At 39.8% G+C, this 14,564-nt stretch overlaps 1 protein-coding gene across 2 annotated transcripts in view; it reads left to right on the top strand.

The window, feature by feature from the left end:
* SLC18A2 (solute carrier family 18 member A2) overlaps nucleotides 1-14,564 on the top strand; it is a 47,018-nt gene that overhangs the window by 25,341 nt on the left and 7,113 nt on the right. Inside the window, exons 6-13 of one of the 2 annotated variants that reach the window (XM_027851438.1) lie at nucleotides 122-214; nucleotides 1,330-1,419; nucleotides 1,512-1,555; nucleotides 1,635-1,695; nucleotides 6,437-6,532; nucleotides 10,625-10,703; nucleotides 10,904-10,955; nucleotides 12,940-13,003. In XM_027851438.1, coding sequence (XP_027707239.1) covers nucleotides 122-214; nucleotides 1,330-1,419; nucleotides 1,512-1,555; nucleotides 1,635-1,695; nucleotides 6,437-6,532; nucleotides 10,625-10,703; nucleotides 10,904-10,955; nucleotides 12,940-13,003 — 579 coding nt within the window. The remainder of the gene's footprint in view (nucleotides 1-121; nucleotides 215-1,329; nucleotides 1,420-1,511; nucleotides 1,556-1,634; nucleotides 1,696-6,436; nucleotides 6,533-10,624; nucleotides 10,704-10,903; nucleotides 10,956-12,939; nucleotides 13,004-14,564) is intronic. The other variant, XM_027851439.1, reaches the window with a different exon arrangement.

Below are 14,564 nucleotides of genomic sequence, written 5' to 3'. Positions count from 1 at the left end.
TACTTCACCAGGTGCTGGGGATGCAAAGAAAGGCAAAGACAATATACACAGAGCATGCGGACTAAAGAAGAAAATAATTCCCTTTATTATATTGCATTGATTTTTGAAAATTTTTATTTAGGGATGGGTATGCTGGCCAGCGTTTACACGGATGATGAAGAAAGAGGCAATGCCATGGGAATTGCCTTGGGAGGACTTGCTTTGGGAGTGCTAGGTTGGTAAAACTAAAGTATTTAAACAACCTAGGGGAAAATTGTTGCTTGACTGGACTGTATGGAACTGTACCTTTCCTTCCTTCTTCCTATTAATCATGCAGCTACCTTAATCAGTTTCACTAGAGGTATAATCCCTTCTGTCCAACCTCCCCCCAGGGAGGAGTCAGTGGACCAGGGCTAGCTGGTTACACAACCCCTGAGTGCACGATTCCAGGACCAATGTGAAATCAAAGGCTGGATATATGTTGTTACTGCTGGATCTAGAGATGAGCTTCCCCAGAAGAGAACACTAGATGCATGGAGGTTGAAGGACAGGAAATAGGGGGAAAGTGTTAGGCTATAAAGTGGAGCTCAAGGAGAGAAATCTCTTTTCCTAGTTGTTTGGGAAGTGGGCCTCCACTGGCACGTAGAGAGAGGGCCCCCCCAGGAAAATAAAGTATTGCTCCTTTGAGTCACAGCACATCCCTTTGAATCATTCCTTTATAGCTCAGCACTGATGCTAGCAAGCTAACTCTAATTTCCTTATAAAGAGAAAGAGAATGAGATTTACCCCTAACAAGAACTGACTGGTATGACCCAGAAGATGTAACTCACGGTGACAGTATGGTTCTTACCCTCCTTCCTCAATCCATCCTCATCTGGAAAGGGTTTACTAGTATCTGGGGGGGGGGGCAAGATGAGGGGGGGTGTGTGTGTGTGTGTGTGTGTGATCTTATCACTTGCTGGCTTCCGTGAATGGGAGATTCAGGATTCCAATTTCTCTACCCTTCCCTCTTTTACTTTGAGTTTAGAAACTTAAAAGGCATACCCTTGTCGATTTCTAAGTAAGTAATATTCTCCTTCACATATCCCCTTGTGCTCGTAGGAGATGCTTTTTCAAGTCCAAAGACCCAGTCTAATAACTGGGATACTGATTCTCCCTGACTGACCATTCCTTTCAGGGTTAGGTTTCAGAAGAATGTTTACAGTTTTTGCCCTGGTCAATCTGATCCCCAGAAAAAAATTGATTGCTAGGACACCTTAAACTTATAAAACGAACAGGGCCATTCTGTGACCATCCCGGCTAAGTCACTCCATGGAGATTAGGAATCTTCCCTTTCTTTTTTCTCTATAGTGGGGCCACCCTTTGGAAGTGTGATGTACGAATTTGTGGGGAAGACTGCTCCTTTCCTGGTGCTGGCTGCCTTAACTCTGCTGGATGGAGGTTAGTAGAGACAACAGCAAGAATTGGGCTAGAAATCCTCAAAGCTTACTTTCTGAAGTTGCTCTTGGTCTTTTTTTTTTTTTTCTTTGCAGCTATTCAGCTGTTGGTTCTCCAACCATCCAGGGTTCAACCTGAAGTAAGTAGGGCTACAATAGTGTCTTCGCCGATAAACTGGGAATGCACCTTCTTTTAACCCTGAGTTCTCTCTTTGGCAGAGTCAGAAAGGAACCTCGTTAGTCACCCTGTTGAAGGATCCCTACATCTTAATCGCTGCAGGTAGTTAGTGTTTTCAGAATGATTCTTCTCCTTAACAAAAATGGATTTTACAAAAAAAAAAACTGCACACGAGCGCCTGTGTGTGTGTGTGTGTGTGTGTGATATCCAAAAAAGTGGTGTTGTAGTCTGAGGGATATCTTTGGAGTCAGGAAGACCTGCTTTAAAGCCCTGCTGCTGACACGGAGATAGTAGCTGTGTGACTATGGCTAAGCCACGTGATCTCGGAAGGACCCCCAAGTAGCTCTAAGACTCTAAGCTACTAATTGCAGATATATATCCTCGGAGGGAGTTTTGGCATCAGGCCTTCCATTAGCCACATCAGTTTCCCTAACTATATATGGAGAGACAGACAGACAGAAAGGAAGACACAGAGACAGAGGTAGAGAGAGAGCTAGAAGCACAGAAAGAGAGAGGGAAAATAAGAGAAATATGTATATGTATACTCCTATATATGCACACATACATGTGTATATATCATATGCATTATGTATACATATATAAAAGCTTTAATAGTTTTAAACTGAACTAAGACTTTTGGAAAACCATATATATGTTGACAGGAGACACAGACAGAGCTAGAGATATAGGGAGAGGGAGAAAGGGAGAAGAAGACGAAGAGACAACTAATGGTGTAATGCAGAGGTGGGGAACCTGCAGCCTCTAGGTCACATGTGGCCTTCTAGGTCCTTGGGTGCAGCCTTTTGAATGACTCCAAGTTTTACAGAACAAATCCTTTTATCAAGGGGATTTGTTCTGTGAAGTTTGGATTACACTGTAATGGATAAAGATCTAGACTAGGAATCAGGAAGACTTGGATTCAAATCTTGCCTCTGACACAGTGGCTGTGTGATCTTGAGCAAGTCATTTAACCTGCCTCAGTTTACCAAGCAATCCCCTAAGACTGTAAATTGCAAAACAGGTGTAGATTTGCCTTGGGAGATAGAATTTCTTCACTGGGAATTCCTAAATCCATGAAATCATGGGTCTGGTCCAAAAAAAAAGTGTGTATATGTATTTTATATGTATATATATATATACATAAATAACCATGTTTCATAAAAATTTTCTACCCTGAATAGTCTCTGAAGCTCAGGCCACATTATCTTTTTTCTGACTAAGGTAGCCCACAAATGTGTAACTGGTACTATTCAGACACATACATACACACACACACATTTTGTTGAATACGGAATATAATACCTGTATGCCAAAGGCATTGCTGTCTTTCCTTTGAACTCTTGGGAAATGAGCAGTCAGTCTAACTGCAGACATCTTAGCCAGTCAGCCTAATTTATTTTGGCATATTTGAACCAAGGCAGACAACAGTCCCTGAAAGTGCTGAATGGTATGGTGAGATGAATGATTTTCTAAGATAAATAAAATATCTGAGAAACAACAGAAAGGCCAACCTTTTTTTTTAAGGTAGATACTGGTTAAATTAGGTGGATCCCTTATACCTCTGAAACAAGAAGACTAAAAATAAAACCCAACCCTTGAGGACTTTATGACTCCTGCAAATAGGAATGGGTTAAGTAGTTTTTCTTTTTTTTTCTACATTTTTTTAAGGCAATAGGGGTTAAGTGAGTTGCCCAGGGTCACACAGCTAGTAAGTATCAAGTGTTTGGTCTGAGGCCGTATTTGAACTCAGGTCCTCCTGACTTCTGGGCTGGTGCTCTATCCACTGAGCCCACCTAGCTGCCCCCTAAGTAGTTTTTCACCAAAGATCTTTCCTGTTCACATTTTCTAGTAGCTGAAAGTTGGCTTCTCTCTGTTAATATCAGGTTTGACAAAAAAAAATAGGTTGATTATCTTATATAGGAAGAAGTGGGGCCAGCAAATAGAAATTATGGGAGACAGATTTAGGCTAATTGTAAGAGAAAACTTACTGATAATTAGAGCTGTTAAAAAATGAAATGATTGCCTTGGGTGGTAGTGAAGGACTTCATGGAAGAATCTTCATGGAAGGACTTCAGACTGTGCTGAGTGATCACATATTGAAGACACAGAGAGAATTCATGCTTTAGGTAAGGATTGAACTAGATATCTAATGTAATCTCTCCTACTAGATCACTATCCTGTAGCCAAGAGGAGATCCAAAAGCTTTGTTCCAAGCAGCCTGGCTGTCTTCCCTAAGGTCAGCCTTGAAGCACTGTCCAGTTTCTCAGTAGCCTTTCCTGGATCTGCTATTCATAAATTAGTCCAAATCCTTTTGGAATTCATTAAGCTCTCCTGTCATTACCACTTCTTGTGGGTAATGAGTTCCATAAACTAATTACCAGCTATATGAAGTAAAGCTTTGCTTTTATGATGATTTTCATGGACAAGGGTTAATGACAATGATTATTCTATGGGATAGTCAGCAACTAGAATACTTCTTCATTATTTGTCCACAGACATATTCTGGGAACATTAGGGAAGTTTCCTAGACCTTGGTTTTTCCATCTGTGAAACAGGGCTATGGAATTGCATTTCTCACAGGAGTCACAAACAGGCAGTGAAGATGGCAGCTCAATGCTCTGTGTAACTTGGAAAACCCTTGCTAGGCACGGTGAACATAACCAAGGTTGGGACAACAGAGTGGGAGCAGAACTCCAGGGAGAAAGAGGGCATTTGGAGCAGCTGCTGGGGGAGCTGTTACCTTTCTGCTTTTGCCCCTTTCTTCCAGCCGCAGAAAGAAAAAAAAAAGGGCAATCAGCACTAAATGTCAAACTATTGACAGCTCCAGGTGCTGCAGCTTACATGTGGTCAAAGGAAGGGAGATATATTTGTATTTTTATATTTGAGCATTGTTTGTACAGATGGCCTTTACATGTCATGAGAATGACAAAATCCTTTGCTTTCTTCATTATGTAAATACTGTAATCTTTACTGCCCTGGTTCTATGAGGGCTGAAGTCAGTCAACAGAGGGTGGATGGTAGTGCTGACTGATGCAATCAATATTCTTTGCCCCTCTAATTGGGTTCAAAGAATAGTACAGGAAGCTCCTATTTGTTCCAAATGATTAGCGAATGAATGGGGTGCTCTGGTTAATTGAATATTTTGATTCCCTGAGAGTTACCATAGTGACTTAATAGATTCATCTTTTTTCTAAGAATTAGAAGCACTTACAAAGATTATTTTTATTTATTATTTTATTTTACTGTGTTTGCCCAACAGGGGCTCTACCCAAAACACTGGCACTTTTCCCTCTGTTCTTTGAACATCTTAGAGGCACCAGTACAGTAGGTGGGCTGTCAATCTGATGTCTTTCTTTCCATTAGATTGTAAGTTCCTTGAAGGCAGAGACTGTCTTTTGCCTCTTTTTGTATCCCCATTGTTCAGTACAGTGCCTGGCACATAGTTGGTGCTTAATAAATTTATTTTTTAATGATCTATTTGCTTGATTCTTCCTCCATAACTAGCAGAGAGGATTGATCTGCATTGTACTGATAAAAAAGTATACTCTGGATATTGCTCTAAAGGAAAAATAAAAGAATTCTTGGAACCATCTTAGGGGAAGGATGGGAAATGGGATGTCATTGGTTAAGAGAACTCCCAGGTGAGGAAACTCCCTCTACCAGTGCATATTATCATCTTCTCTGCAACTTCAAGTCTTAGAGAGTTGTCTAGAACATAGAAGGCTCTGTCACTTACCCAGGGTCACATAGCCAGTATGGGACAGCAGCAGGTTTTGAACCCATGTCTTCCTGACTCTGAAGCTGGCTTTCTATGCTGTTCTGGCTCTCTGTTAGTATTTTACTTATCTCTTTCTCAGAATAGTGTAGGAAAAAAGGAATTTAAGCTGATGGTTCTGAATCTGGATGAAGATAGTTACTGTTATTCAGAAAGACTGAACTTTTCAAGGCTCAGCTAATGTGCCACCTCAATTCAGTTCAACAAATATTTATAAAGCACCTACTGTGCACGCTGTTAGTGGCTGAGATATCCAAATACATATCAAATAGACCCTGCTCTCAAGATCCTTATCATCTAGTGAGGAAAAAGACATGTACATGAATAATTGTGATGCAAAGCACCATGGGATAAGCGCAAAGGGAAAACTTGGGCAAAGGGCTATGAGAATTTGAGGAGGTAAAGGGGGAGTGGCGGTGTGGAAAAGGTGGGTGCCAGGAAAGGAAAGTTCCATAGGGAAAATCATCTGAGTCTCAAAGGAAGAGAGAATCTCCAACAGATAGAAATTAGTAGATTGTCTAAAGGCACAGAAAAAGGCAAGCCAGGATGAGAGATGACTGAGAGTAGCATATTTTGGTGGAACCATGAAGAAAGTCAGTTGAAGCCAGATTGTGGAAGGCCTTGAAGGCCAGGATCAGGAGGTTATGCCCAAGGGGAATCACTGAAGGTTCTTAAGTATCAGGATGATGCATTAGGAAAATTGCATGGGGCAATAATGTATAAGACAAATAGTAGATAGACAAAGAATAAGAGGATATCAACTGGAAGTAGTTTTCTTTAATCTGATTACAGAACATGTGGATTTTACATACTGCGTACATGTATTTTACATGTATTTTATGTGTATTTTTCATGCTGATCATATCTATTTGAACTATAATTATATGTTCATGTCTTGTCACACATATTAGATTGGAAGCTCCTTGGATGTATTAACTGTCTTACCTTTTTCTATCTTCCCAGCACAGTAACAGGTATTTAGTAAAAGTTTCTTAAATGAAGAGGCAAAGGAGAGTTAAGTAGAGACCTCAGAGCCCAAATGAAAGCAAACTCTCTTCTTTATTAAAGGGTCGATCTGCTTTGCAAACATGGCTATTGCAATGCTTGAACCAGCATTACCAATCTGGATGATGGAGACCATGTGTTCCAGAAAATGGCAGCTGGGTAATGTACTAGAGTTGACTTTTCCATTCCTAGAGTTTTACTGTGAATTCTTTCCTTTAGGGTAGCCATGCAGAGTTCCTCATGTGAAAATGACAAGCTGATTGTTTTTATTTGGTACCCTAGGAAGTAAAGGCTTATTTAAGCAATGAGGTTAGTGGTATTTACCTGTTCAGCTGCTCCCTCTGCTCAATCTAGATCTCCTCTGGAGGAGCTAGATTTGAACTCGCTCACGTCACAATGGCTGAGTCAACATTTTCTCTACACTTCTGGAGTTACCTGAAAAGGTAGCCTCTGCTTGAAGACCTCCAAGGCCATGATGGAGCCCAGGGGTTGGTGGGAAAGGAGGGGTAGTTACAACTTCTTAAGACAACTCATTGCATTTTTGAAAGTCAGGAGACCTGGGTTTAAAACCCAATTCTGCCACCAATTAGCAGTGCAATCTCTGGCCAATCATTCTAACTCCTGGGGGCTTCTACTTCCTCATCTGTAAAATAAAGGGCACTTAGGTGGTACAGTGGATACAGCACTGGGCCTGAAATCAGGAAGACCTGAGTTCAACCAGGTGGGTACTAGCTGTTTGACCCTAGGCAAATCACCTAACCCAGTTTGCTTTGGTTTCCTCATCTGTAAAATGGGCAGGGGAAGGAAATGGCAAATCACTTCAGTACCTTTGCCAAGAAAACCCCAAATAGGGTCATGACTGAAACAAGTGAACAACAACAACAAAAAATAAAGGGGTTGGATTAGATTAACTCTAGAGTCTCCTTTGGATTCAAATTTCTCTGTTATGCATGAGAGGCTTCCTGCTATAATAGGAAGAACACTGGATCAAAAGGCAGGAAGAGTCTGGGGTTCTTGTCTAGGCTATGTGACCTTAGGCAAGTGGCTGAAACTCACAGAGCCTCAGTTTCCTTGTGTATGAAATGGGACTAATAATTCTCACCCTTCCCAACTCACAGGGTTGTTCTGAAGATCAAATGAGATCATATCTGTAAAGGAGTTTTGCAGTGTAAACAGTGGTCTTCAGGATTTCAATCCAAAGAAACATAACCCCTTGCACAAAGTGGACCAAGATCACCTCTAACCTTTCTTGTGTTATGGTCTGCTTTGGCAAACTACTGTAGCCTATAGATTACTTCTCAGAATAATGTTTTTTTTTTTGCCAACATTCATAATTGAAGGAAATGTTAATTCCAGGTAAGAGATTGGAGAAAATAAAGATGTAATATTTTTTCCTGCCCAAATTCACAGACCCCCTGAAATCTTTCCATGAACCCTTGGGAAGGAGGTCAATAGACTTCTGTAGAAGACATTTAGTATTTATTGAGTGAATGTTGAATGGATGAAAGGAATAACCCTATTGGTAATGCTTTCAGGAATTCTAGGCCAGTGGGTGAGGTATTTTGTGGGAAAGGAAAGTGTTTTACTGTCTCACACATCACGCTTCCTCTAAATAGGCATTGGATCAGCCTTGTTCATTAGGTCCATCGTAAGTATTCATAAACTAAGTCAGTTCTGTGGGTTTCGGTAGGTCTGCAAAAGAAGACTGTGAAAAAGTGGGATATGGTCCAAGTAGATAAGCCTCTGTATATAGACTGCAAGCTATAGTAGACTTGCCTTAAAAGCCTTCCTGGGTTGAAATGGTTTGGGGATATTTCTGATGACTCCACTTAAATGATTTAATAATCTCACTAATTGAATGTATCCCAACCAGCTGTTGGCTACTCAGGCAGGCTTGCTTTCCCCAGTTCCATGCTATGACTTGGGGGCTTTCAATAAATTAGGTATTAAAACCTTCAGGAAAAAAAAAGGCAGGGTAGTGGTGGTCTGGTTTAGAATCAGGCAGGCAGGTGGGCTGCTTGGATTTATCAAGAACAAGACCATGTATGGAACCTAATAGAGGGCCAGATGTAAATACATGAGGCAAGCAGAAAAAAAGACCTATGCATAGGTGAAAAACATCTGCAAAATGCCATGTAGGCAGGGCCAGAGTCCCCATTAGGAAATAAATCCAATAAATCTACTTTTTTCATTTATTATCTGCAGGGCTTTGGGAATTGCCTTGATTCATTCATTTCAGTTTCTGTAAGACTTGAACTCTGCTATTCTATTCAGCTCAGTCCTCACTATGCTAAGCCTCCATTAAATGATTCTGCTCCTCACTTCTATTAAAATCAGCAAACACATATGTGCCTAGCATTGTGCTTGGAATTGGGGGGATGTAAAGATTATATATCTTAAACTGGAAGAGACCTTATCTAGTGCAACTACCTCATTTTACAGATGAGGAAACTGAGGCAGAGGGAGTTTAAGTGACTTAGCAAAATTGGTAGTAAATGTAAGACACTGGATTCAAACCTAGGACTTCCTAACACTAAATCCAACATATTGAGCTCCATATGGTATATCATTTCAAGACACTGCTCATATGACATAGATGCTAATGATCTGCCTCATAATCAGATCAATACAATGCTATGAATAACAGCATCTCATCTGATCCTAATAACTTCTCTGAAAATCCTTTAAAACTCACCCCACCTCCAATTTTGAGGAGGGGGCCGGGTGAGATCATCAGTGTATTGAGCTCTTGGTGAGGAATTTCTGCTTCCAGTGCAGACCAGCTTTTTCCTCTGCAATTTATAGTCTGGGAGCTGCCCAGGGCACTAAGAGATTCAGCCGCTTAAGCAGATTGACAGAGTCAGGCTGTGTCAGAGAACCTGGGTCTTCTTGTTGCTGAGGCCAGCTCTGTCTCTACCTACCGCATTGCACTGCCTCTCAATCTCATTTTGCAAATGAGGAAAAGCTGAAGTGATTTGTCCACATCTACAGTACAATAAGCAAAAGGAAAGAGGCTTGGATCTAGGTTTTCTAAGTCTAGTTCTCTTCCTAATATACCACACTGCCCTTCATATATTAACTTGGCCATTGCATCTTGTTAGATATGTGGAAAATAATACTCGAAGATTGAAATTACATTTCATGTTTTGGCTCTGTAGAGCTCCCAGGTCTTATATGATGATGTTTAAAAATGTAACTTAATGGACTGAACCCCTTGGTCTCACCATGTCAGAATGGCCAGTGGCTTTCTTAGGGTATTTGCTAGTGAATGACTACAATTATTATTTTTGGAATCCAGTACAACATAAGCTCCTTGAGGACAGGGAGTTGTTAATTTTTGTCTTTTTATTCCTCATGTCCATTATAGTGTAGACACATACTAAGTGCTCAAGAATTATTTGTTGAATTAACCTGAAGGAAAAGGCAGACATTCATTTGTGTGTATGCTTTTTAAAGTACTAGCAAGGAAAGGCAAAGGTATAGTGATTTGATTCCAGTTAGGGCACCTGGAACTGTAGGTTATGTAGCTTCTTGCTTATTTTTATTGCCCTTGGAATAATTCGTAGTCAAATTCGTAGTCAAATCTTATACTTGGTGGGGTAGACAAATCATTATCAGGATGGAGTGTAGAATGACCTCATCTCTAAGGAAGCAACCTCAGAGGCAGAGGTGGGCAGACATCAGTGCCCATGGGCAAATTCACTGGAAGGAAACCAGGGTTGGACTTGATTAATGCAGAATTTTTAATGAAGCCTTTGAAGCCCTCACCAGTCAAAATGCATGACTCCAGAGCAGGATAACTAATGTCTTCTCTCCTAGCAGAGTATTATCCTGAAGTTTTCCAAATGACACTTGGGTTTCCATTAATATTTCTGTAGCTAACGTACAGAGCTAGGCATTCTGCACCGCGCTCTCAGATCTTGATAATTCAGAGCTGCCCATTTTGACCTTGTGTGTAAAACTTACCACCTTTAGCAGACCTAAATATAAAATTTTCACAGAGAGATTTTGCAGTTGATAGTGAAATAAATGTCTTTCATTTCTATAGCATCACAAGGTTTTGTATTTGATGGATAAATGATGTGGGGCCCAGGCTAGACATGTAACAGACCGGATATTAGATGCTTGGGTGCAGAGCTACAGGGCTTCATGTGATATGCTCTAATCAAAACAGCTGTGCTACATTTATTAGTTTTTCTAATATTTGACTGAAATCAGTACTGATAAGGTGTCCCTTTCATAAATTTTCAGGCGTTGCTTTCCTACCAGCTAGTATCTCTTATCTTATTGGAACCAATATTTTTGGAATACTTGCACACAAAATGGGAAGGTAAGATTAATTTAAAAAAAAACCCATTGTACTTATAAAGGAGTTCCTTTAATTTTTTTTTCAAGTATTTCTAGCTGATCCCCAAATGTAAAGATTTCCCAGTCAAAATCCTTTTAGAAATCTCAAATGATAGCTTTGAAAAAAGCAAGGAGAATACAATCTACTCTCATTGATCTCTGGGAGCTTTTTTCTTTTGACAGGTGGCTTTGTGCTCTCTTGGGGATGATCATTGTTGGAATCAGCATTTTATGTGTGAGTATGACATCTTTAAAATGAAAACTCAGTTCTGTGACCAAGATATGAAGCATTCAGCTTTGGCCAAATATTACCAATTCCCACCAAACATTTTTGCTTCATGCTACATATTTAAAAGTCAGTTGTGTTTTTAGAAACTTTACCAACATTTTTATTTTCATGCACTTAGTTATTATCTCTGTGCAGATGACACCCAGACAAATCTACCCCACCTAGTTCCTCACCAACTATATCTGTATCACCAAATGCCTATTGGACATTTCAAACTGGATGTCTTACAGGCACCTCAAACTCACTATGTTCAAAAAAGAACTATTCATCTCTTCTTTCAAACTCACTCATCTTCTGAACTTTCCTATTCCTGTTGAATTTGTCGTTCAGTTGTTTTTCAATTGTATCCAACTCTTTGTGACTCCATTTGGGGTTTTCTTTGCAAAGTACTGGAGAGGTTTGCCATTTCCTTCTCCAGCTCATTTTACAGATGAGGAAACTGAGGCAATCAGGGTTAAGTGAATTGCCCAGGGTCATACAGCTAATGAGTGTCTGAGGCCAGATTTGAATTTAGGAAGAGGAGTCTTCCTGGCTCCAGGCCCAGTGTTCTATCCACTGCACTATCTAGCTACCTAGCATTCCCGTTGAAAAGTGTTGCCATTTTTCTAATCTCCCAGGTTTGTAATCTTGGTGTTATCTTTGACTCCTTCCTCTCCCTCACCCCCCCCCACAATCTAATTGATTGCCAATCTTGTCAGTTCTATCTCCACACCTCTAGCATCTTGCTCCTACTCAGTACTGTACTTATAGTACCAACAACTTGGTTCAGGCTCTCAAATCCTCTCACCTGGCCTATTGTCAATCTTCTCATTAGTCTTACTGCTTTAAATCTCTCTCTTTTCCAATCTATCCTTCCCATAGCTGCCAAAATTCTTTTCCTCAAGCACAGATTATGTAAACTCTAGTAGCTCCTTATTGCTTTGAATATCTATTTGGCACTGAAAGTCCTTCACAACCTAATGCCATCCTACCTTCCCAGCCTTGGTATACATTACTCCACTCAATACATTCTGTGATACAGCCAAATTCGTCTTCTTGTTCCTCAGACAGAACAATCCAATTTCCCATCTCCATACCTTTGTTCCAACAGTCCCCTATGCATGGAACACAGCTTTTCTTCACTTCTGTCTTTTGGAATCCCTTGTTTTCTTCAACACTCAACTCAAGCACTTCCTTCTACATGAAAACGTTCCTGACTCTACCATCACCCCAGCTGCTAGTGCCCTTCCTCCCAAAACTTACTCTATTGATTTTAGAAGCCTAAAGCCTGTGTTGCCATAGAGATGAAAGACATAATATTCTGTATTATCACACAGATAATCATACTGATGACCTTAATAGCATATAAGCTCCTTCAGGTCAGGAAATCCTCTTGTTCTAGTGGCTAGTACTTTGTAGATGTTTAATAAATGTGTATTGATTTACTACTAAATTTTCATAATAAAAATGACTATGAATGATACTTTTTATGGCAAAGTATGAGGAAATACTGAGCTAATCCTCCCTTTCTAGGATAAAATAAATACTACTATTACTAACACAGAGTTTGATTGTCCTTGTTGGAAAATTAACTAGAATTAAGTCGGTCTTTTTAATCTTGCTTTCTATGTTTACGGAGCTGAAAAATGTGTCTTATTTATATGATCCTTTCTAGCTCTCAGATGCTGTGATTAGGGATTTGATAACTGTGTCAAATAATTTCACTTCCATAGGCCTCAGTTCACTCATCTGTAAAACGAGGAGGGTAATCTAGATGATTGCTAATGTTCTATTATGATTCAGATTCTTATTCTCCTTCCCAATTACTTGTAAGTAAATAAGCATATCAGATTTCAAAAAAAAAATGTTAATGCCTCACTAAAATAAGCCTAATGGTATAGAATGAAATTACATGATTTCAAAAAAAATATGTAACCAATTTTTTTTTGAGGTACCATTTGCAAAAAACATTTATGGACTGATCGCACCAAATTTTGGAGTTGGTTTCGCAATTGGTAAGTCACATAAGCTTTCCGCCGAAATACAACATTTACTAGTTACCTGTGCTTGGAAATATTTGTTCTCATTCTGATAGCAGCCTAAAACATTCTAGAAGCTTAAGATTAGATGGGCAGCAGCTTAAGACTCAAATATAATGTGCAGTTTACCCATATTAAAGGGACCTACTTCCAGATTTTAGTCATTTTCTTTATGAAAACCATTTTTTGCAAAAGGCTGATATTTACAGAAGGCAAACTGACACTCTGCTGTTGACTCTGGGTAAACAGGGTAATATCTTCCACAGAGCACATTTGTACACTCTGTATCTGTGAACAAGCTTACTTATAGGAGTCCCAGTATCGAATTGCAAGATCGTGTTTCATGGCAAGATTTAGAACTAAAATCATACATTGACTCACAAAGGGCCTAGTCAATGAGTATTTTTGCGGCCAAAGGCATCCAATTTTGTAGCATTAGCATTACAGAAATGAAGATTAGGGAATTCCTGCCACTGAATTTGGAAGAATATTATATTCTATGAGTATAATCACACAGAACATTTATGATAAATGTAACTGTGCTGAAATAAAACCTGGGGCAAGAGCAGAAATGAAAGATTTGAACTATCCTGTAGTCTCACTTTCTACAGAAGAGACATGAAAATCCATTACTACCAACATGGCATCTATTATACACTCTAAAGTTGAGGGGACTCCTTCCAGAACTGAGACCAGGCAAGCAGGGTATGTGCCCAAACTGAGGTTCAGAAATGAAAGACACTGAGGAATGAGGAGAACACAGCTAACTTGGGAGCTTAGCAAGAGCTCAGAAATAAGAGATCCATGGGAACCAAGAAGAGATATAGGGAAAGATAGAACAAATCAAAGAAAAGGCAAAGAGAATGATAATGATAATCGTAACTGACACTTACATAGGGTTTTAGGCTGTCCAAAGCACTGTTACAAACATTATTCTCACTTGATTCTCATTAAAAACCTTTCAGAGTAGGTAGTATTATCAAACCCATTTTATAGATCAAAAGAAATAGGACCACAAAGATGTTGTGACTTGCCAAAGATCATGCAACTCACAAGTGGCAGAATTGGGACTCAAGCTCAGGACTTTTGCTCCCTAGAATCTAGTGTTCTCCCTGCTCCATCACCAACCACAACATCTTTTCTGTGCCTCAAAAACACAATCAGCACACTGAAATCTGTCTTTACATGAAAAAAAAAACTCCCTGCATTTTGTCACTCTAATGAATTAACCGTGTCTTATAGCATATATGTCTCATTAGCGCTCTGCAGTCCCCTACCTCTCTGCCAGGAGGAGAGAGGCTGCTTCCTCTTTTCCCTGGCACCTGAGCTGGTCATTGTAATTAATTGGTTTCCTGGTAGTTCTGCACCACATCTCTGTTGATAGGAGCGTATCGACCATTGCAGGTGGATATTTAGTAACAATGTAGGGTGATTCTCATAGATTTTGTCCTAATTATTTGGCTTTTGTTCTTTTCTTGGTTCTACCTTCTTACCTCTCTGCATTAGCTCATGCAAAATTTTCATGTAATAAGCTCCT

Source organism: Vombatus ursinus, unplaced genomic scaffold, assembly GCF_900497805.2.
Source record: "Vombatus ursinus unplaced genomic scaffold, bare-nosed wombat genome assembly UNPS02009205.1, whole genome shotgun sequence".
Taxonomy (NCBI): domain Eukaryota; kingdom Metazoa; phylum Chordata; class Mammalia; order Diprotodontia; family Vombatidae; genus Vombatus; species Vombatus ursinus.
Note: the sequence above shows the minus strand (reverse complement) of the source record. Positions and strands in the feature narration are given on the sequence as shown.